The 25,349-nt window shown below is 41.7% G+C and overlaps 1 protein-coding gene across 5 annotated transcripts in view; it reads right to left on the minus strand.

Moving 5' to 3' along the window:
* Positions 1-25,349, minus strand: part of atrn (attractin) — a 398,356-nt gene that overhangs the window by 151,250 nt on the left and 221,757 nt on the right. For all 5 annotated transcript variants that reach the window (XM_059965719.1, XM_059965723.1, XM_059965720.1 and 2 more), the window contains exons 20-22: positions 23,574-23,667; positions 19,571-19,623; positions 1,506-1,600 (exon numbers count right to left, since the gene is read on the minus strand). In XM_059965719.1, coding sequence (XP_059821702.1) covers positions 1,506-1,600; positions 19,571-19,623; positions 23,574-23,667 — 242 coding nt within the window. The remainder of the gene's footprint in view (positions 1-1,505; positions 1,601-19,570; positions 19,624-23,573; positions 23,668-25,349) is intronic.

Raw genomic sequence — 25,349 nt, forward strand, 5'->3', positions numbered from 1 at the left:
CCCTGGATAGTTTCTCTCTTCACACATTCTGTCTAAGCTGCCGAGTAGCTCCAGCATTTTCTATTTTACTTCAGCAGCTTAGGTTGACTTTAGGAAGTATCCTGGTCTTGTCACTTAGAACACAGAATAGAGGAGTCCAGAAACAGGCACTAATGCCCAAGATGTTGTGTGCCAAACTAATTTAATGCCAAATTAAATGAATTCATTCTGCCGACACAATGCCCATACCCCTCCATTCTTAAAGCAGGCTGGGGTAGGTTTGGCACAGGGATGTCTCAAGTAATGCTTTGTTTCTATTGCTGAGTTCCACAACACTTCAGATAAGCAAAACAGACCTTCTCCATCTAGCTTTAACACAAAATTAGTCTGGGACAGGGGTATGAGGGAAATAGTGAATGACTGTAGGCCCACAACAGCAAAATATGGGCTATATCTTTATATTGGAGGGTTATTTCTGGGAAAATAAGTAGTTCTAAAATTGCAAGAAGAGAAAACACAACAAAAAGATCATAAACTTGAACTGACATCACAAAAGATCATAATTCAAAATGTCAAAGTTATGAAGATTCAATATAGTTTAATTGAGGACAGCCATAATATTTGAAGCAATAGCCAAATAATCCTAGTTCAATATTGCATTAATATCAGAGAATGTATACAACCTTAAATTTTTGTTCTTTGCAGGCAACATGGAAACAGAAGAATTCCCCAAAGAATGAGTAACAGTAAGAACATTAGAACTCTACAGCCCCCTACTCGCCCCCTACCATGCACAAGCAGCAGCAGAGCCCTCCACCCATTTATTTCAGCGAAAAAACATCAGCACCTTCAACCCAACAAGCAGGCAATAGCAAAGCCCCCAAAAAAGACTACTATCTGCAGTACAACAAAAACGTTCACCAGACAATTTGACATACCACAGGCTCTCTCTCTCCCTAATAAAAGGACAGAGAGGTGTCACACAGTTGTCACACAGTGAGAGAGTAGACTAACAAGATCCCCTGCCCTTGTATCTGTTACCTCAGTCACTGCACTGTAAACACTTTAAACCACCTTATTTTATTGCTGTTTACAGGCAAACACGTTGTTTTTCTGTATATATGCACATTTTACTCCATATTTATATTTTAACCTCTAACTTATTTTGATATAATTCTTTGTTTATAATTGTTGAATAGTGAATTTTGTTACATGTCATGCCATCACAGCAAATATATAATGTATGTAAATATATATGACGAATAAAGTTGATCCTTAAATTAATGGTCTTCATTTTCTATTTCCTTTACTAGTCCAATGATTGCATGCACATTTCTTCAACCCCACAGGATCTCTCACCTCAACAATCAAACATGTAGCTATTAGTGCTCAATGTGATTATGCACCCTGTGAATTTTTCAGCAAGAAATAGGCCAAACAGTCTGAAAATCATTTCCAAACAAAACAGTGCACTAGATTTAGGTCTTACTCAAGTCAATCACTGGGTATACTTAGGATATACTTACTTCCTCAGGGGTGGCTACAAAGTTAATGGCTGTGTAGTAACGATCATCCTCTTGAGAGAGACTGAAGGTAAACTGATAGTCAATCAGCAGAGTGTCTGAAAGGAAATTTTGAAATTAAAGTGAGACATTGAAATGCTGGATTCTACTACAAAAGAGCAGAAACATTCAATAAATAAGATTTCATTAATTAGGATTTATAACATCAGTTAAAATACAATTAATCATTTTTCATAGAATTATTTAAATAAAATGTTATATTGCCAGACCTCCCAAATTTTAACTTGACTGTTGACCAATGTATTCGTTACAAAGAAATCTGCATTTAGAACTATTTCAAGCATTGCTTCAGCCTATGCCACATATGTATTGATGTTACCGCATAAACAAAAAAGCAATCTTTCATATATTGCACCGTACTGCTGCCACAAATCAACAATCTTCACAACATATCTTAGAGATAATAAACATGATTTTCATTCTAATCGTCAAATTCAATAACAATTATGTGAACCTTAAACAATCCTTGTCTTTGAGTAACAGCTGCTAGACTAAATCAGCATCAGATCATCACTCATGATGCCAGAGGCTTTATACAGATCAAGTCCACTTTGAATGGACATCTTAAATTATAATATATCAATGTCACTATGTCAAGGGAAACAAAGACATTTATCATAAGAAAGCTCAGGATTCCCATGGTGCTCCAGGCCATGTTTCTTCTTAGGCTGTTCCACTGAATCCAGAATGACTTGGTTCTACTGCATTTCTGAGGACTGAAAGCTGTCATTCTAACATGGTGTGCCCACTGCATGCCAGCAATTGCCTGAACTTGACAGCAAGGACCACCTTGCCATGGACCAAGACAATCCAAGCCCTCCTCTGCACTGACTCACATAATCTACAGCCACACATAATCTGGTCCAACCACACATAATCTTGTCCAAACCCTCTTCTGCTCTCATTGTCAGTAACCCCACTAAGCCCAACAATGCCCCACTCTCAGCCCTACTCAATGCTCCTCAGTAAAGCAGCAGCATGATCAAAGATCCCACCTACCTCATACTTTCTCCCTTCTGCCCTCTTCCATGAGGCAAAACAAAGAACAATACAGCACAGTACAGGCCATTCGGCCCACAATGTTGTGCCGACCCTTAAACCCTGCCTCCGATATAACCCTCCACCTTAAATTCCTCCACATACCTGTCTAGTAGTCTCTTTAAGTTTCACTAGTGTATCTGCCTCCACCACTGACTCAGGCAGTGCATTCCATGCACCAACCACTCTTGCGAGTAAAAAACCTTCCTCTAATCTCCTCCTTGAACTTTCCTCCCCTTACCTTAAAGCCATGTCCTCTTGAATTGAGCAGTGATGCCCTGGGGAAGAGGTGCTGGCTGTCCACTCTACCTGTTCCTCTTAATATCTTGTATCGATACGATACAAAAGTCTGAAAGCACATGTCACCAGGTTCAAAGACAACTTTTATCCTGCTGTTATAAGACTGTTAAAGGGTTCCTGTGTATGATAAGATTGAATCTTGACCTCACGATCTACATCGTGATGAACTTGCACCATACTGTCTACCTGTATGGCACTTTCTGTATCTGTAACACTTTATTCTGCATTTTGTTATTGTTTTACCTTTGTACTACCTCAATGCACTGACGTAATGAAACGGATTTGTACAAACGGTATACAAGTCAAGTTTTTCACTATACCTCAGTAACTGTGACAATAAACTAGTTTACCATTTTCTTAACCTCCATCAGTACTGCACCCCTTTTTGTTTCATCTCTCCTTCAGCATCCTTGCTTTTCTACTTTCTTTCTTTCCTTCACAGTTCCTCAGCCAGCTCACATTGCTGCACCCCTCCTATCTCTATCAAGCTTATATTCAAATTTATTCAACCATTCACATGCATGTCACCAAATAAAACAATTTTCCTCTGGTCAATATACACACAACACAACACAAAGTAATATTATCATAAATAAATTAACAAATAATAATTGTATTTACAAGTTAAAAAGCAAATATTATAACGCTACTGGTGCTTCATACATGATGAGACTTAAGTGGTGGCAAGGGGTTTAGTAATATCATGGCATGGACAAAGAAGCTGCTATATATACTGTCAGGTGCTCCCTCTCGTCAAAGACTGCCCGCCAAACGCTGACATTCACCCTCTTTAAGGCTATGCTACTTAAGTCCATTGCTTAGGTCAGAATTCCAGGAGTCTTCCCAGAAAACCAGAGAAGAAACTCCAGACTTCAGCTAGTACTGTCTTATCCTTCTCCAAGGATCATCACTTTGTCATGGTGAAGAGGCTGGTGAATTCCTGACATCCAGAGAGTGATGCCATCTGAAGATTAGTGCTTACTTCCTGTTTGGAACACCAGTGATGGTAAGCTCATGGGAGGTTCCATACAAAGAGCTATCCAACCAAGACCTCAACAGTGGAGCTGGCGGAAGATGATGACACATCTCAATAGCAGTGAAGGCAGAGGAAAGCTGCCGTTATCTTGCATTCCATGCCACTGGACCCTGACCACAACATGTCAAGGACTGTAAAGGGCTGGCCATGCATAAACCTCCTTATGTTAAACAAAGTCACACACTGGTGTTCTCCATTAAGGGAATCCACTGACAACCTCTACGGTGAACATCACAGTGATCTCACTGCTACTGCTTACGTTCCTTGCTGCTCTGCAGGCTGATAGGTGGGTTTGAACATGTGATTTCATAGCCAAAACTCAGAGCAAGAGAATCTCACTCAACAGTATCATCATTTGGCAAATATGATGCCCCCAAAAAAGCCAATATTACTGAAAATTCACAAACTCTGGCTACCTGCATTTCATTTGTTTTTTAAACTCCTGTAGGCAATTGTTGTAAGTAGAATCATTTACTGCCACATACTGCTATCTCATTGCTCGGTGCATCCATCCAGTGCTCTCTGGCCACGAACAATTGGTACTGAAGGACAATTTATGAAAATGTAGTGTAAAATCAAATGCATGCCACTCAGTGAAAGCAACTTCAAACAATGTCACAACTCGATCAAATCTCAGCCAAACAAGATAAAGGAATCCAGCTAAACATCCCATCTGCCTAATTTAACACTCTGGAAAGACTAACACTGCTAACAAGTGACACTCCTCAATGATTATTCAATTGACAATTACACTTGCCGCACAGATGTCACTCAACTCACTCAATTCCTCCAGTAGTATGACTTTTGTTGTTCCAGATTCCAGGATCTACACCCTCTCTTATATCTCTGTAATCTGTGTCAGGCCAGGAACTCAAGTGCTAATTACTGTAATAATGTAGTCATAGAAAACTACAGCACAGGAGAAGGCCCTATAGCTCTTCTAGACCACGCTGAACCATTTAAAATGTCTAGTCCCATCCACCTGCACCCGGACAATAGCCCTCCATATTCCTACCATCCATGTACCTATCCAAACTTTGCATAAATGTTGAAATTGAAACTGCATCCAATATTTGCACTGGCAGCCCATTCTACACCCACACTGCCCTTTAAATGAAGTTTCCCCTCACATATCCCTTAAACATTTCACCTTTCACCCTTAACCCATGACTTCTAAGTTTAAATCTCACCCAACCTCAGTGGAAAAAGCTTGTTTGCATTTACCCTTTCTAAACCACGCATAATTTTGTATACCTCTATCCAACCTCCCCTCAATCTTCTTCTTTTAGTGAATAAAATTCTAACCTATTCAATCTTTCCTCATAACTCAGGTCCTCCAGTGCTGGAAATAACTTTATAAATTTTCTCTGTACTCTTACAACCTTATTTACATCTCTCCTGTAGGGAGGTGACTAAATCTACAGAAAATACTCCAAATTACACCTCATTAATGTCTTATACAACTTCAACACTCCAGCTCCTGTACTCAATACTGTGGCGACCCACTTCCCAGCGCACTCAAACTGGCTCACAAAGTGGCACGCACCTGCATTGAGGCAGGTCCCAAACAGGGCGCCAAGCCTGCTTCACCAGCAAGGGGAAACGCCTACGCACGGGACGGGACTGTGAATATGTGCCCCCTACAGCATTCCCACACGGGGAGGGCGGGATCAGGATGGCATTAAAGCGAGACCGCGAAGTGTGAATAAACCTCTTTTGTAACTGCAGCTCACCGACTCCGTGTCATTATTGCAGCGCTGCATGTAGCACACTGCTACAATTGGTGACCCCGACGGTCCAAACAATATTTGGACCGAAGAAGAATGACACCGCATCTGTTCATGCAGTTTTGTTAAAACTGCCAAGCTTCTGGACGCTGCGACTTCACCTATGGTTCCAGCAGGCAGAAGCCCAATTCCACATTCCGCAGATAACCTCGGATGCCACACGTTACTACCACGTGGTGAGCTCCCTCAACCAAGAGACAGCCGCCCAGGTTGAGGAGTTCATACAATTGCCCCCAGCAGACGGCAAATACACAGAATTCAAAGCCTTGCTCATAAGGGCTTTCGGACTCTCATGGTGCGAGCGAGCTGCCCGCTTACTGCTGCTGCATGTTTTGGGGGACAGGCCACCGTCGGCTTTGATGAACGAGATGCTGTCCCTGGCTGGAGGTCACAAGCCCTGCCTCATGTTCAAGCAGGCATTCCTGGAGCAACTGCCCGAGGATATACGCCTGCTGCTGTCCGACGTGGATTTCAGCGACCCCCAGAAGGTGGCGGCCCGGGCAGACGTGCTGTGGAAAGCAAAGGGGAGTGGGGCGTCCGTTGCACAGATCACCAGGCCACGCTCCCAGCAGCAAACCAGACCAGGCCTAGCCGCAGAGCCCGCTAACCCCAGAGGCAGGGGGGACAAGACCAACGAACAATGGTGCTTCTACCATCGGCGGTGGGGCGCAGAAGCCCATCACTGTAGCCCACCCTGCAAGTTCACAGGAAACGCCAGGGCCAGCCGCCGCTGATGGCTACGGCGGCTGGCCATCGGGATAGCCTCCTGTATGTCTGGGACAAGCAGACGGGGTGCCGCTTTTTGGTCGACACCAGAGCTTTCTCTATGTATCTTTATTTCTTTAGCCAGCAAGTGGTGAATCTGTGGAAGTCATTGCGACAGATGGCCGTAGAGACAAATCATTGGGTACATTTAAAGCAGAGGTTAATAGATTTTTGATCAGTAAAGGTGTCAAAGTTCACAGGGAGAAGGTCAGGAAAATGGGTTTGAGGGGAACAATAAATCAGCTATGATGGAATGGCAGAGCAGACTAGATAGGCCAAATGGCCTATCCTTTCCTATGTCTTATGGTCATTAGAGATCTATCTAACCATTCTCAGGAGGGAGGGAAGGTGTTGAAATGAGGTGTAGAATTATTTTTCTTGTAATTTAACTTTCCAATACTTGCTTATATTTTAATATAATCACCTATAGACATGTAATTGTTCAGTGAATGTTGCAGAAATTACTGTATCTCTTTAGAAACTTGTTAGTTTCCAGTAGCAGGTATCGCACTACTTAAATCTGGCTATTTTATAGATTAATTGTTATCACTGAAAATGTTATCTCCACTGTATCTGAGAGGATCACAAATGATTTGCCTTTGTCTTTTTCTTTGCACTCTCAGCTCTCACTTTGTTCATTCTTCATACTTTAATAATACAGCTGGAACAATTCATCGAGGGTCGCTGGCAACACCTGGCGTTTTTCAGCAAACACCTACGACCACCCGAGCTCAAATACAGTGCTTTCGACCGGGAACTGTTGGCGCTATGCCTGGCAATCCAGCAATTCTGGCAATTCAGGTACTTCTTAGAAGGTAGGCCCTTCACTGTGTTCATGGACCACAAACTGATTACCTTTGCGTTCATGAAAGCATCCGACCTCTGGTCCTCCCGCCAGCAGCGACATCTGTCCTACATCTCTGAATACACGACGGATGTCCGGCATGTCTCGAGAAAGGACAATGTCTCACGCCCTAACATCCAAGCCCTGTTCCAGTGGGTAGACTATGAAGCACTGGCAGAGGCGCAGCAGGCAGACGAGGAGATCTTTAGTTACAGGACTGCAGTCCCCTGTTTGCAGCTCCAGGACCTCCCCATAGGCCCAGGTGAGAGGACCCTATTCTGTGATGTCACCACCGGCCAACCCCACCCCGTCGTTCCGGCAGCCTGGCGGCGGCGCATTTTCAACTCCATTCACAACTTAGCGCACCCCTCCATCAGGACAACTGTCCGGATGGCAGCCAACAGGTTCGTTTGGCATGGACTCCGCAAGCAGGTCAGTGAATGGGCCAGAACGTGCATGCGCTGCCAAACAGCCAAGGTGCAGCGGCACACCAAAGCTCTGCCGCAGCAGTTCCACCCCACCCATCGACGTTTCGACCACATTCATGTAGATACCGTGGGCCCCTTGCCAGTGTCATGAGGAGCACGGCACCTCCTGACTATCGTGGACCAGTTCACAAGATGGCCAGAGGCGATCCCACTCACCGACACCACCTTCGAATCTTGCGCCCGGGCCCTGATCGCCACCTGGGTATCCCGCTTTGGTGTACCAGCCCACATTACCTCCGACAGAGGTGCCCAGTTAGGCCCTTTGAGGCGAGCCATGAGAGCCGACTTCAGATGATGGTGGAAACGCTCCACCAGTCCGTTCGACTGTGGGTGGTAGGCAGTAGTGTGGTGCAGCTGTGTCCCCAAAAGGCTGGCCATAGCTGACCACAGGCTGGAGGTGAACTGGGCACCACTATCTACTGCCACTTTCTGTATTCAGAATCAGGTTTACTATCACCAGCATGTGTCATGAAATTTGTTAACTCAGCAGCAGCAATTCAATACAATACATAATTCAGAAGAAAAAATAATTAATAGATAAATTAATAACAGTATATGTATATTGAATAGATTAAAAATTGAGCAAAAACAAAAATAATGCATATTTTTAAAAAGTGAGGTAGTGTTCACAGGTTCAATATCCATTTAGGAATTGGATGGCAGAGGGGAAGAAGCTGTTCCTGAATCCCTGAGTGTGTGCCTTCAGGCTTCTGTACCTCCTACCTGATGGTAACAGTGAAAAACGGGGCATGCCCTGGGTGCTGGGGTCCTGAATAATGGACTCTGCCTTTGAGACACCACTCCTTGAAGATGACCTGGGTACTTTGTAAGCTAGTACCCAAGATGGAGTTGACTACATTTACAGCCCTCTGCAGCTTCTTTCAGTCCTGTGAGGTAGCACACCCCTCTCCCCATACCAGACAGTGAATCAGCCTGTCAGAATATATTCCACAGTCCATCAGTACATCTATAGAAGTTCTGGAGTGTTTTTGTTGACATAGCAATTCTCTTGAAACTCCTAATGAAGTACAGTTGTTGTCTTGCCTTTAAAGCTGCAAGTTGGGACGAGGTTAGGTCCTCAGAGATCCTGACACTTAGGAACTTGAAACTGCTCACTCTCTCCACTTCTGATTCTTCTATGAGGATTGCTATGTGTTTCTTCATCTTACCCTTCCTGAAGTCCACAATCAGCTCTTTTGTCTTACTGACATTCAGTGCAAGGTTGTTACTGTGACACCACTCCAATAGTTGGTATATCTCATGCCTGTACGCCCTCCCATCCCCACCTGAGATTCTAGCAACAATGGTTGTGTTATCAGCAAATTTATAGATGGTATTTGAGTTAAGCCTAGCCACACAGTCATGGATTTAGAGAGAGTAGAGCAGTGGGCTAAGCACACACCCCTGAGGTGCACCAGTGTTGATTGTCAGTGAGGAGGAGATATTATCATCTATCTGCACAGACTGTGGTCTTCTGGTCAGGAAGTTTAGGATCCAACTGAAGTGGAAGGTACAGAGGCCCAGGTTCTGTAACTTATCAATCAGGATTGTGGGAATTATGGTATTAAATACTGAGCTATAGTCAAGGAACAGGATCCTGACATAGGTGTTTTGTTTTGACCAGGTGGTCAAAGGCCATGTGGAGAACTATTGAGGTTACTTCTGCCGTTGACCTATTGTGGCGTAGACAAATTGCAATGGGTCCAGGTCCTTGCTGAGGCAGGAGTTCAGTCTAGATATGACCAACCTCTCAAAGCAGTTCATCACTGTAGATGTGAGTGCTACCAGGCAATAGGTATTAAGGCAGCACTCATTATTTTTCCAAAGACACTGGTATAATTGTTGCCTTTTTGAAGCAAGTGGGAACTTCTGCCCATAGCATTGGGAGGTTGAAAATGACCTTCAATATTCCCGCCAGTTGACTGGCACAAGTTTTCAGAGCCTATCAGGTACTCCACCAGGACCTCCTGCCTTGCAAAAGTTCACTCTTTAAAGACAGCCTAACATCGGCCTCTGAGACAGAGGTCACAAGGCCACTGGGTGTAGCTTGGACCTTCAGAGCTGTAGTTATATTTCTCCCTTTCAATGTGGGCATAAGTTGAGTTCATCTGCCACTTATGCTATTCGGTTTCGCTCTGTAGGAAGTAATGTCGTGCAAACCCTCCCAGAGTTGTCATACATCTGATGTTATCTGCAACGTCATTCAAAATTGTCTCTTCCCCCTTGAAATATCCCTCGGCAAGTCATACCTGGTTTTCTGGTACAGACCTGGGTCACCAGACTTGAAGGCCACAGATATCTAGCCTTCAGTAGACGACGTCCCTCCTGGTTCATCCACGGCTTTAGGTTTGGGAACGTCCTGCAAGTCTTTGTAGGCACACACTCATCCACACAGGTTTTAATGAAGTCAGTAACAACTGCAGCATACTCATCCAGGTTCGAAGATGAACCCCTGAATACAGTCCAGTCCATCGATTGAAAGCAGTCCTGTAGGCACTCCTGTGCTTCCCTTGTCCAAACCTTCTCTGTCCTTACTACTGGTGCTGCAGTCTTCAGTCTCTGCCCATCCTCAGCAAGTAGAGTACAGCCAGATGATCAAATTTCCTGAAGTGAGGGTGTGGAATAGCACAGTTGGCATTCTTGATGGTGGTGTAACAATGGTCCAGTATTTAGTTTTCTCTGGTACAGCAAGTGATCTGCTGATACTAATTGTTTAGTGATTCTTCAGACTGGCCTGGTTAAAATCCCCCAAAATGATGGTGAAGGTGTTAAGGTGCACTGTTTCATGCATGTTGATCCCATTGCTTAGATCATCGAAAACCTGATTGACATTGGTCTGAGGTGGAATGTGTACCTCTACCAAAATGAACATGGAAATCTCCCGTGGTAGGTAAACTGGATGGCACTCAACTGTGAGATATTCCAGGTGAGATATTGGGACAGCACTGACATAGTTGTGCATCAAGAGGAGTTGATCATGAGGCATACACCTCCACCTTTGCTTTTGAGACTCTATAGATCTATCCTGATGGTGTATAGTAAACTGTTCTATCTGAATCACTGCATCCGGTACAGTAGGGGTTAACTAGGATTCCATGAAACAGACACAGTCCTAATATTCCTCTGAATCAGCACCCTAGCTTTGAGATCATCCATTTATTCACCAGAGGCAGCACATTTGCCAGCAAGATTGTCAGTATTGGAAGTTTAAAACCCCGTTTCCTAAAACACACTTGTATCCCTGACCTACAGTCATGTTTCCTATGTGGAATCCAGCAAGGAATACTTCCACAATCGGTATCAGTTTTAAGCAGCGATAGTTTGTTTAAATGCATTAAGACATCTTTGATAACTCTACTGATCTTGGAAGCAGTTATGGTTTTTTTAGCTGGATCAGGCTGAAACGAGAATATTTAATTGCATCCATTGAGATTCTGGCAGGCTGGTGGCGTAATGGCATCAGCACCGGACTTTGGAGCGAAGGTCGAATCCAGCCGGCTCTCTTGCATGCTTTTCATCTGTGCTGGGTTGAGCATCAAGCTAGCAACTCGGCCTCGTAAAAATAAAGAAACCCTGCTAAAAAAAAACGCCATCACAACTGCATCCCGATGACTCCACTCGGAGTTAAGGGCTTTCTTCTTCTCCATTGAGATTCTCTTGCGAAGCCAATGTCTATTATGGAACATGGCTACAACATAAATTCTAAAGGTGAAGCAAAGATGCTGCTCCAAGAAACCAGCCTTTGACCAATTAAATAGTTTCATGAAACTAAGGTAAAAAAGAATTAAGTGAAGATATTTAAGCAGCTACTCGCATTAATAGTATAAGATAGCTATATTGACTGGAGGTCAGTCCTTTCAACCAAAGTCTAAAATCACAGCTGGCCATGAAAACATCTTGTACCTCAGCAAACATGTCATCATTGACAAGTCCTGGGGACAATTCCAAAGATCGCGCAGAAGTCCAGAAGTCCAGAATGGTTGCAGACCTGTGACTACTGCAAGTCGGCAGGGAAGTCAGAGCCTACTGCCTGTAAATCAATGAATCTGCTGGAGGCTGAAGATGGCCTGTCCTGGGATGGGGGGGGGGGGGGGGGGAGTGTGTGTGTGTGTGTGTATCTGTGCGTTACTTATGCGGTCTGTGTTGTTCTGCCAAGTATTGTGGGTATGCTACATTGATACCAGATTGTGTGGTGACATTTGTGGGCTGCCTACAGCTCATCCCTAGGTTGTGTTGATTAATGTGAACAACACATTTTACTGAATGTTTCAAAGTACACGTGATAAATAAAATTAATATGAATCTGAATGTTGCAGTTTAATTTTGTGAAGATAACTAGCCTGATGATTGTACTGGTTATCTCAAGTTTTAATTGCTCAGAAACAAAGACATATAGAAGGAAGATCTCACCTTGCACAGAAGATACAAAAAATGCATTGAAATTGTACAAAATAAGAAAATTTGAACAATGGAGACAAACTACTTCTGCCAACTTTCATAACTGCATTAACTTGCTCCCACATCCAATTATACAACAACCTGATACAGATCTATGTTATTTCTCTATTGTTAGTCAAATCCTGAAATTCTCAAACTGATCAAATCAAGAAACTGACTCATTACCACCTGAGATGACCCTCACCAGAACTATCTGCCATGAATGAATACAAGATTACCTTTTTTGGTCACATGCACAGTTGGAAGAAAAAGTTCATGAACCCTTTGCAATTTCCTGGTTTTCTGCATTAATTACTCATAAAATGTGGTCTGATCTTCATCTAAGTCAGTAATAGACAAACACAATCTGCCTAAGCTAACAATACAAACAATTGTACCTGTCATATTTTTATTGAATACACTGTTTTAATCATTCACAGTCCAGGCTGGAAAAGGTATGTGAACCTTTGTATGAACATCTTGGTGATTTTTTGCAAACTTGAGACGTGCAGCAAATTTTTTTTGGAGAGCAATGGTTTTCTCCTTGGTGTCCTTCCATTAACACCATTCTTCTTCAGTGTTTTTCTTATAGTTCAGATACAAAGAGAGACTTTACCAAGCTCTAGAGTTTTCTGTAGGCCTTTTGCTGTTACCCTTGGGTTCTTTTTCACATCCTTCAGCATTGCACATTATGCTGTTGGTGTGGTCTTTGCAGGATGCCTACTCCTAGGGAGAGTAGCAACAGTACTGAGTCTCCTCCATTTGTAGAAAATTACTCTTTCTGTGAACTGATAAACACTCCAGACTTTAGAAATGCTATTGTGGCCTTTTCCACTTTCATCCATCTCTACACTTCTTCTTCTAAGTTTCTGTAGTTGTTTTCATTGGGACATGATATACATCAAACAGATGTTTCTTGAGAAGAGCAGACAGGTTGTGTCAATAACCTGGCTTTCTGTGTCTCTTTTATAGAACAGGGCACCTCTACAATCCACATCTCTACTCTCATGTCATTGATTGAACAACTGACTCCAAATAATTTTTGCAGAAGGCATTACCTCAGAGGTTCACATACATTTTTGAACCTAGACTGTGGTTGTTTAAATAATGTACTCAGTATTGACAAGAAGTACAACTGTTTGTGTGTTATTAGTCGAGGCAGATCGTGTTTGTCTATCATTGTGATTCAGATGAAGATCAGGCCATATTTTATGATTAATGGAGAAAATCAAGTAATTGCAAAGGATTCACAAACGTTCTCTTGCAACTGTACATCAAAACATATAGTACAATATATCATTTGTGACAATGATCAACAAAGTCCACATGTGCAATGTTTCCGGCCCCAACACAGCATGCCCACAATTTACTAACTCTTGCTAATTCATATATCTTTGGAATATGGTAGGAAACCAGAGCATTTGGAGGTAACCATGGGCTCATGAGAACATATTAACTCCCTATAGACAGCTGACAAACTGAACTCCGACTGCTGGCACTGTAAAATATTACACTAACTGCTATACTACCAAGCTGCCTCACAGTATTAATGGAATAAACTGAAGACATACATCAGCAATAACACTTCAGACATAACTAAACAGATCAACAAGGCAGCTCAGCTCTAACAGTTCACATCTAAAACATTTCTTTACACATGTTCAAGCTGTAATTCAAGTATCAAAAGCAGTGCTTCTAGCTTTGATGCACAAATAAAATGCATTACTTTGCAAGCCTGTTAAACTTTTAAAGATCTGGATTGCTCATTGGCACTCAAATTTTGAGAGCATTCAACCTCAAAATTGGTACACATTTAAAATCTGCAATTGTGCTAGGCAAATTCAAAGGTCTTAAGGTGGATAAGTCATCTGGACCAGATGGGACTACATCCCAGAGTCCAAAGAGAGGTTGCTGAAGATATAAAGGATGCATTGGTCATGGTCTTTCAAGAATCACTTGATTCTGGCATTCTTTCAAGAATCACTTGATTCTGGCATGATTTCAAAGGAGGGGAAGATTGCAAATGTCATTCCACTCTTTAAGAATGGAGGAAGGCATAAGAAAGGAAATTATAGACCAGTTAGCATAAATTCAGTGGTTCGGAAAGGGTTGGACTATCATTAAGGATAAGTTTTCCAGGTACTTGGAGACTAATGATAAAATAAGTCAAAGTCAGCATGGTTTCTGTCAAGGGAGATCTTGCCTGACGAATCTGTTAAGAATTCTTAAAGGAAATAACAAGCAGGTTGGACAAAGGAAAGGCAGTGGATGTCATTTACTTGGATTTTCAGAAGGCGTTTGATAAGGTGCCATACATGAGGTCGCTTAACAAGATAAAATCCGATTCCATTACAGGAAAGATACTTGCACGGATAGCGGAATGGTAGGAGACAGTGAGTGGGAATAAAACTGGTCTTTTCTGGTTGGCCGCTGGTGTTCCTAAGGGGTCAATATTGGGACCTCTACTTTTCACATTGTTATCAATGATTTAGATCATGGAATTGATGACTTTGTGCAAAATTTGTGCATGATACAAAGATAGGTGGTGGGGGGGGAAGGTAGTGCTGAGGAAGCAATGCAATTGCAGCAGGACTTAGACAAATTGGAAGAATGGGCAAAAAAGTGGCAGATGGAATACAGTGTTGGGAAATGTACAATAATGCATTTTGTTAAGAGGAACAATAGTGCGGATTATTACCTAAATGGGGAGGAAGTTCAAACATCAGAGGTGTAGAGGGAATTCGGAGTCCTCACGAAAGATTCCCAAAAGGTGTAATTTACAGGTTGAGTCTGTGGTAAAGGTGGCAAATACAATGTTGCTGTTTATTTCAAGGGAAATAGAATATAAAAGCAAGGAGATAATGCTGAGCCTTTATAAGACACTAGTCAGGCCGCATTTGGAGTATGGTCAACAGTTTTGGGCTCCGTATCGCAGAAAAGATGTGTTGTCATTGGAGAGAATCCAAAGGAAGTTCACAAGGATGATTCCGGGAATGAACGGGTTTACATATGAGGAGTGCTAGTACTCATCTAAAAAATTAGAAGAATGCAGGGGCATCTCATTGAAACCCATGAACGCTGAAAGGACTAAAGTCTGGTGGGGGCACAGCCTCAAAACTGAGGGGTGACCCTTTAGGTAACGAGGAACTTGTTTTGGCCAGAGCAGTAAATCCGTGGAATGCTCTGCCAGACTGCGGTAGACGCCAATTCTGTATGTATATTTAGGTTGATCGCTTCCTGATCGGACGGGGCATCAAAGGATATGGCAAGAAAGCAAGTGTATGGGTTTGAGTGGGATCTGGAATCAACCATGATGGAACGGCGGAACAGACTCGATGGGCTAATAGGCCTAGTTCTGCTCCTATGTCTAATGATCTTGTATTATCACAATTTACAAAATCTTATACGGCATTTCATCAATATACAAAACAAAGCTTCATCATTCCATCTGTCCTTTATATCTCCCCAAGTCCTGATATTTCAATTTCATTCAAATTTTAGTATTGGGCATTGAACCATATAGCACCTTCTATATATTGTTGATAGATAATAAAAACTTGAATTTCTTTCATGAAGAGCAACTTCACAGTTATCTGTTAAGATACATTTGACTCTTTAATCTATGTCAGTAACATAATTCTTTAAAGAAATCCTCAACTTGTGAGTCAGTCAATTTTGACAAAATTCTTGTGGTCAATTAACATCATGAACTTAGTTTTTGTCTCTCCATGGGTCCTGCCTGACCTGATGGTTATTGACAGCATTTTCTTTTATATTTTACAGCTTTATAAATCTCGCTTAGGTAATTTTAGAGCACTGCATCCAAATCTGGTCAACTCATTACAGAAAGAATGTGGAGGATTTAGAGAGGGTGAAACAAGGTTTACAGTACACAGCCTGGTTTGGAGAATGTGCTGTCAGGAAAGGCTGAACAAGCTGGAGCTGTTACCCGACAGCATGGGGAGAGGATGAGGGGAAATTTGATGACGCTTATAGAATTATATGTGGGACAGATAAACAGCCAATATGTTTTTCCCTGGATTGAAATGTCTCCTTCCAGAGAGCATGCATTTAAGCTGGGGGGGGGGGGCAAGAACCAAGGGGATGTGCAAGGCACTGTTTTTTAAAAGAGTGGTCGAGGCTTGAAATGCACTGCGAGAGTTAGTGGTACACACAAACAAGAGCATTTCAATCTTTTAAGATGGGCACATGAATATGCAGAGAAGGGAGGGATATGATCAATATTCAGGGTAGAACAATTAGGTTAATTAGGAGGCATTTGTTTAATTCATTCAGCACAACATGGGTTGAAGGGTCTGTCCTGTGCTGTACTGTAATATTGCAGCATTACAAGGTATTGGTTAGACTTGGAATATTATCAGCAGTTTTGGGCCCTCATTATCTAGGAGAGGATATGTTAGCATTGGAGACAGTGCAGAGGAGGTTCACAAGAATGACCCCAGGAGTGAAAGGCTTAACATATGAGCAGCAATTGATGACTCTGGGCTGGATATTAGAAGAGCGAGGGAAAATTCCAGTGAAACCTATGGCCTAGATAGAGTGAATGTGGGCAGGAAGTTTCCTATACTGGGTGAATCTAGGACAAGAGGGCACAGTCTCAGAATAGAAGAGTGTCCCTTTAGAACAAGGATGAGGAGAAATTTCTTTAGCCAGAGGATAATGAATATGTGGAATTCACTGCTACAAATGGCTGTGGAGGGCAAATCATCAGGTATACAGTGGATTCTGGTTAACTGGTTCATCAGTTCATCAGTACAGCAGTCTATTTAGGACTACTCTTAAAAGAACAAAACCTAATCAAGAAAAGAGCCAGAATTACCTTTGTTTACTCAGGACACTATGTCACTTAATTTGGGCAGGAGATCGTCGTCGATAAGTTTCTAACTAAGGCCAGTTGTGTAAACTTGTTTGGCCATTAGATAGTACACCATGCTTAGAGTGAACATTTTTTCAATAAGATCAATTTCTGTTCAAAAAGCAACGATTAATCTTACCAATAGATGGCGAAAAATAAGCAGCAGAACAATTTAGAATTGATTTACTCACTGCAGTTTCAAGCATTCAGGTTTGGAGAGGCCAGAAATGGCTGGGAGTGAAAATGAAATTATTTCACTAGTTCAACAAGTTAAGAACTAAGAAGAATTTGAAGATATTGACAATCATCTTGAACGTTGCAATGAAAATGAATATTTTGAAGATACAATTGTTGAAAGGACTGTTTGATGGCAGTCCATTATCTGCACTATGCTAATTTTGTTCATTTACAGTCAATCAAAAGAACCCGGCAACGTGTTGGTTGCCCGTCATGTCCAACAATGTCTAGAACCTGTGCGGGAGAGTTTTTAAAGTGGAAAAGCCATTCCACTTGGAAATTTCCACTCTCCTAATCTCAGAAGTCCAGGTCCTGTGGAACAAGTACTGAGTACTGTGGTGCTGAGGGTATTGCAGTGAATGTGATCTACATGGATTTTAGTAAGGCATTTGACAAGGTTCCACATGGTAGGCTTACTCAGAAACTCAGAAGGCATGGGATCCAGGGAAGTTTGGCCAGGTGGATTCAGAATTGGCTTGCCTGCAGAAGGCAGAGGGTCGTGGTGGAGGGAGTACATTCAGATTGGAGGGTTGTGACTAGTGGTGACCCACAAGGATCTGTTCTGGGACTTCTACTTTTCGTAACTTTTATTAACAATCTGGATGTGGGGGTAGAAGGGTGGGTTGGCAAGTTTGCAGACAACATAAAGGTTGGTGGTGTTGTCGATAGTGTAGAGGATTGGCAAAGGTTGCAGAGAGACATTGATAGGATGCAGAAGTGGGCTGAGAAGTGGCAGATGGAGTTCAATCCGGAGAAGTGTGAGGTGGTACACTTTGGAAGGACAAACTCCAAGGCAGAGTATAAAGTAAAAGGCAGGATACTTGGTAGTGTGGAGGAGCAGAGGGATCTGGGGGTACATGTCCACAGATCCCTGAAAGTTGCCTCACAGGTAGATAGGGTAGTTAAGAAAGCTTATGGGGTGTTAGCTTTCATAAGTCGAGGGATAAGATTTTAACAGGCGCGATGTAATGATGCAGCTCTATAAAACACTGGTGAGGCCACACTTGGAGTACTGTGTCCAGTTCTGGTCGCCTCAGTATAGGAAGGATGTGGAAGCATTGGAAAGGGTACAGAGGAGATTTACCAGGATGCTGCCTGGTTTAGAGAGTATGGATTATGATCAGAGATTACGGGAGCTAGGGCTTTACTCTTTTGAGAGAAGGAGGATGAGAGGAGACATGATAGAGGTGTACAAGATATTAAGAGGAAAAAACAAGAGTGGACAGCCAGCACCTCTTCCCCAAGGCACCACTGCTCAGTACAAGAGGACATGACTTTAAGGTAAGGGGAGGGAAGTTCAAGGGGGATACTAGAGGACGGTTTTTCATTCAGAGAGTGGTTGGTGCATGGAATGTACTGCTGGAGTCAGTGGTGGAGGCAGATACACTAGTGAAGTTTAAAGAGACTACTAGATAGGTATATGGAGGAATTTAAGGTGGGAGGATATATATGGGAGGCAGGGTTTGAGGGTCAGCACAACATTGTGGGCCAAAGGGCCTGTAATGTGCTGTACTATTCTATGTACTATGTTCTTAAGTAGTTGTCACAAACTGCGGTCTTCCTTGGCTGTCGTGGATAACCATGACTTCTGTGCCTTTTCATGCCCTTTACTCTCCATGAAGCATTGAAAAAGCACCTTCTTGCCATTGGATCTCACTATTATCTCATCTGCTAAAACAAACTTCATCTGCTAGGACAAGCATGGCCCAATTTCACTGGGGTTTGAGGCTGACCAGCTACCCTCATGTGGTTCAGCCCACCTGTTGAAGCGATATTCAGATATGCAGTTATTCAGATCGACAGGTGAATGTCCAGTGGAGCCTAGAGTTAAGTAAGCTGCCCCAGAATGGACACAAGCCCTTTCACCAAAGGTGCTAATTCTCCCTGTACACAGCATCCCTGCATTCCACCTATTCACAGCAGCATACATTGGATAAATGAACTAATACACAAATTTATTGTACTGTAGTAGCATTGGTAGTGTTTCATCAAGATAAATAGTTACTCAGTTAAATGGTAGTTTGTCTTATTTTTAAATAACTTTTTAACTAGTTCCACAAAACCAGCTAATTTTGGCAGCCACTTAATTAAGCCAAAATATACTGGTGTCGATGTGTCACAATTAACTGGAATCAACTGTATTTAAAGTGGAGATTAATAGGTTAAAATCAAAACAACTTCAAGATCAAGATCAACTTACAGTAACAAGTTCCTTTCAAAGGGTTTCCCTGGTATCGTGTTTCCACATCACATCTATAGAAACAAATTGATACAGTATAATTAACATCCTTGTGAATAGTCTTGTGTTTTGTTTTGTAATTACACACTATAATTGATACGTTTACAAACATTTCACTTTCCGAAGGTAAAATATATTGTGAAAATCACAGCAAAGGTTAAAAGGGGCACCAACAGAACAGCCTCTCTATGTGTAAACACATAGATTTAATTGGTTACTAACACCTCAAATATGTATTATGATTGGCACTTAAATATGCAAATATGAATTTAGAAGTGCACAAATTTTCTATTGGATCAGTATTTGTATACAACTAGCAAATTTCTGGATAAAAATGTAATTTCTTTGTTTAAACCTCAGAACAGTTTGGTGATGGGCTATGCTGTTCTCCTTATACACAAGTAAATAAAGTGTGATTGGAGGAACAAGTGCAAGCTGTCAGGGTCTGTTTTTGGCAATGAAAATATCAATGTCTACAACTTATAGGATATGGAGTGCCACGACTGTGGGTATGAAGAGCAGAAGTGCAACACAGATGACTGAAGTTTGGAAACTATAACATGACAAGAGGGGACTTAAATCAAAAAGTAGAGGAATGATTGGATGGGGTTTTGGAGTTTTGGAGCAGCAGTGGAAATGGGGCTAAATTTATTCAACAAGGGGACAAGGACCCTGGACAAAATCATATGAACACGAAATGAAAACAGAAACAGGCCAGTCACAAACAAGAGATTCTGCAAATGCTGTAAACCTTCAGCAATACACACAAAATGCTAGAAAAATGCAGCAAATCTGGCAGCACCTATGGAGAGGAATAAACAGTCGATGCTTCGGTCTGCGGCCCTTTAACAGGATTGCAAATGGAGGGGGAAGAAGCCACAATAAGAAAGGGGGGAGGAGGAGTACAATATGGCAGGTGATAGGTGAGAGTAGATGGAGGAGAGAGAAGGTGTTTGGGTGGAAAAATGAGAAGTTGAGAGATGATAGGTGGAAGAGGTAAAGGGCTGTAGAAGGAATCTGATAGGAGAGGACAGTAGACTATGGAAAAAATGGAAGGAGGAGAGGAATCGGAGGGAGAAAACAGGCAGATGAGGAGCAAGAAGGGGTGAGAGGGCAACCAAAATTGGGAATGGAAAATGAAAGGAGGAGGTGGTGAGGAAATTAGCAGAAGTTAGATAAATCAATGGTCATGCCATTAGGTTGGACAGAATAAGCGAAGTGTTGTTCCTCCAACTTGAATATGGTCACATCATCGCAGTACAGGAGGCTATGGACAAACATTTCAGAATGGAAATGGAAAGTTGAATTGAATGGGTGGCCACCAAAAGATCCTACCTCTTGCGGAAGACGGAGCAAATGAGCCCAATGAAATAGTTGCTCAATTTACACCCATGTAGATTGGGATTGAGTTATGAGACAGAGGTAGCTGTGATTAATAATAATGGCAGAACAGTATGTGATTAAGGTTGAGCAGTCTACTCTCAACTTCCCTTATTAAAAGCAAGAAAGAAGAAGCTGGAGTAACTCAGCAGGTCAGGCAGCGTCTGAAGTGAGATATGGGCAGTCAGCATTTCAGAATGGAGCCTGGCATTTGGACTTCATGCTCCAGATTCTCACCTGCAGTTTCTAATGTTGCTAAGTTCGTAGAGCCCTCAGCATTGTCAAGGACCCTTTCCATACATCCCATAATCTCTTTGACCTCTTACCATCAGGCAGAAGGTATCACAATAAGAACAAGGTTTGTTAAGCTAGGTAACAACTCTTTTCCCCAGGTTGAGAGCTTTTATACCCTGCTACTACCTAGTACACATTATTTATAAAAACACCAGTATAATTATCCTGCTGTATGTTTAAATATATGTTGTATATGCACTTCATCTCAACCTGTGCATCTACAGAATTTTTTTTGTTAACTGTTAATATTATTTTATGTGCTATATGTGAGATATTGTATGTACTGTGATTTGCACCTTGGTCCCACAGGAACATTGCTTCTTTTAGCTGTATCCATGTGTATGGTTGAATGATAATAAACTTGAACTTGAATTGAAAGTGCTAGGCAATGTTTACAGTTTATTATCACTGACACATTTTATGTCATGGAATTTGTAGTTTTGCAACAGCAGTACAGTGTAATACATAAAATATACTACAAATTACTGTAAGAAATATATATATTTAAAAATTACATTACTGCAAAAAGAGAGCAAAATAGTGAGCTATTTAGAAATCTGATGGCAGTGGTGATGATAATGTTCCTGAAATGTTGAATGTGCGTCTTCACGCTCCTGTACCTCCTCTCTGATGGTAGTAATGAGAAGAGGGCATGTACTAGGTGGTGGGGGTCTTTAATGATAGATGTCACCTTTTTGAGGCATTGCCTTTTGAAGATGTCCTCAGTGGTGGGGAGGTTAATGCTCATGATGGGGAGGTTAGTGCCCATGATGGAGGTGGCTGAATTTACAATCCTCACCAGCAGAGTCAGGAAATGTACACTAACAGAAACGAAAATCATCTGGCCAAAGTGTGGATCATGGAATAAAATAACACATCACTTCAGGTTCAGGCCACAAAGGGTCTGAACTAATAATCGGTAGGTATAATTTCAAATTCCACCATGGCAGTTGGTGATAGTTGAATTCTATGAATCGTATCAGATAAATATGGGTTAATTTAGGTTACTTAGGACTTAGAAGAGAAATTACTTCATACAGAGGATGATGAATACATAGAATCCTCAACTTTACAGACTTAGTCATTATGTTTGTTAGAAGGAGAAGGAAACAGATTTTTCCATTATTAAGGGAATCAAGAGATATGATGAGAATGCAGGAATGTATTTATGAGATAGAAGATCAGTAATGGTTTTGCTGAATGGCAGAGCATGCTCTTTTCCTCTTCTATTGCTTATTGTGTTCCTGGGTAAGTAAAGGATTAGCCATTTATATCAAATCAGACCCAGCTTCTTTGTAACATTCCCTCACTATGTAAATGAGACAAACACATTATTCTTCTATAAAAGCATGCCTCAAGGACATATATAGAGAAAGGTGCTGGAAAAGGCCAGCAATATCATGAAGGATCCCATCCACTCTGTCTACAGACTGATTGTCCAACTCTCATCATGGAAGAGGCTACGCCGCATCCCTGCCAGGACCACTAAACTCAGAAACAGTTACTTACCGTAAGTCAAAAACTGATCAGAATCTCCACCCATTAACCCAGCAGACCACCCCCCCCCCCCCCACGACTCACATCACTTCGTGAACATACAGTCAGCCTATGGATATAAGCTAATCTTATGTACACAAGGGCAACTCAATGGTTACTTGTACAATAAACAACCTTGAATCTTGAATTAACTTGGAAGACATACTCAAATTGAAGCTCCTACTTCTGTCAAGTTCATTACCGCTGAAGTTTTTCTGTGATACTGCAGAGAACAGTCACCTGGGAACAAAGAGCTAGTTTTGATACTGATGAGAAAATTGGTATCTCGAACTCTGCATCTCTTCTCCTAAAGGTTTCAGCAAACCTGCCTTAAGACACTTTTTCCCTTTTTCCTAGTCGGCAGTCTTCATGGGCAAGGATACACAGAGAGAAGACAGTCAACTTAAAACTCAATCAGAATCACTCTCAGTTTTCTCGTATTTCTATATCTGGATACTTCTGATACAAAATGGATAATAGATGTTGGGTGAGGAGACAGAAACAGCATTTTAAACTGGTAAGAAATGAATGAAATGATATTGGACTTCACTCTATCTCAAAACAACAGATGTCTATAGTTTATGGTGGGTTCTTGTTAAATTGCTCTCCAAACACTCTATTTGATTGTATTAGCTTGCTCATTAATTGAAAATGTCATGGTCACAAAGTGGAACTGAATTATAGGATATTTTACTGCAGCCATAAACCTCCACCAAAAGCAGCATGGTCATAAAAAGTACTGAATGTAACTTACAGCTGACACTTGTCCCCTTTGATTCCTTTAGTCGTGCAGAAGCATTTTCCTGTCTTGGTATCACAGATGGATGCATGTCCATTGCATTTGCAGGCTTGAGAAGTGCAAAATAAAATCAGTGATATATTAACTTGGCATGTCCCAATCAAACCTAAACAATATTTTATCAATGCACTATATAAAACACTATCTGGATGCATATCAGCATGTTAAGGCAACCACTCCGCACATGAAAATGAGAAACTGCAGAGAGTTGTGGACACGGCTTGGCACACCACAGAAACCAGCCTGAGTTCCTCCAGTATTTTGTGTGTGTCACTCCACCTATACTTCTTGCAGCCTCAATAAACAGCCAGCATAATCAGAGACCCCACCCACCCTAGACATTCTCTCTTCTCACCCCTCCCAGCAGACAAAAAATATGAAAACCTAAAACTATACTCCACCAGGCTCAAGGGCACCATCCATCTCACTGTTATAAGACTATTAAATGGTTCTCTAGTACATAAGATTGACTCTTGACTTCAAAATCTACCTCACTATGATCTTGCACTTTGTTGTTTACCTGCACTGTCTGCGAATGTTACAGTTTATTCTGCGTTATTATTGTTTTACCTTGTTCTACACCTCAATGAATGTGCATTGTGTAATGACTTAACCTGTATGAGCAGTATGCAAAACAGGTTTTTCACTACATCTCAGTACAGTGACAATAATATATCAATTCCAATATTATGGAAAAAAATAATTTGAAAACGTTGCCTATTTGCTTTCTTATGAAAACTCTCAGACCATAAAAAAATGTGAAGCATATTTCTGAGAACAGAAAAACCTGATTTATTTGTTGTCAATTGCTTGTCAGCTCTGCAGCCAATTGTTAATTAAAACCTGCTATTTACAGTGTCTTATCAAATGGTTCTGTAACACTTCATTCTGCATTCTGTCATTGTTTTCCCATGTACCAACTCAATGCACCATTGTAATGAAATGACCTATATGCAAGGCAAGCTTATCACAGTACCTTGGTACACGTGACAATAATAGCTCACTTTACAAACTCAAGTGGGGAATATTTCAGCCTGCAAATTAGATTCTCAAAACCCTCTACCCACAGTCATACTGCAGCTTTATAGATGAAAAATGGCCACTGTTATTTTAGCAACTTGCCGTTGGCATGTTCTGAACCGCAGGACACTTCCTTGTGGGTCTCATTTCCCAGATTTATATTCCTTTATTTATGTTCTTTTACACTCTGCATAACATTTATCTTCCTTTCTTGACGTCCCCTATTAACCTATTGAGGACACAAGCTCTAGTCAGGAAAGAAGGATAGGCAGTGAATGCTCTGAAGGGATGTAAGAAGAAACTTAAGGAAATCAGGAGGGCAAAAAGAGAAAGACAAAGTGATGAAGGAACTTAACAGGTCATGCAGCATCTATGGAGAGCAATAAGGAGCTGCCCTTTCAGGCAGAGACCCTTCATTGGGTCTATGAGACCTGATGAAAGGACTTGACATGAAGCATCTACAGTTTATTCCCCTCCACAGATGCTACCTGACTTGCTGCGTTCCTCTAGCATTTTGTGTGTGCTACTCTAGATTTCCAGCAACTGAAGAATACCTTGTGTTTGTGCGCAAAAAGGAGAACACAAAGAATCCTTAGCAATAAGGTAAAGAAGAATCTTAAATATTCTATGCATATTAAAGATAAAAAGATAACTTGGGAGAAAATAGGCCCTCTTAAAGATCAGTGTGGCCACCTGTGAGGGTAGTCATTG

Source organism: Hypanus sabinus, chromosome 3, assembly GCF_030144855.1.
Source record: "Hypanus sabinus isolate sHypSab1 chromosome 3, sHypSab1.hap1, whole genome shotgun sequence".
Taxonomy (NCBI): domain Eukaryota; kingdom Metazoa; phylum Chordata; class Chondrichthyes; order Myliobatiformes; family Dasyatidae; genus Hypanus; species Hypanus sabinus.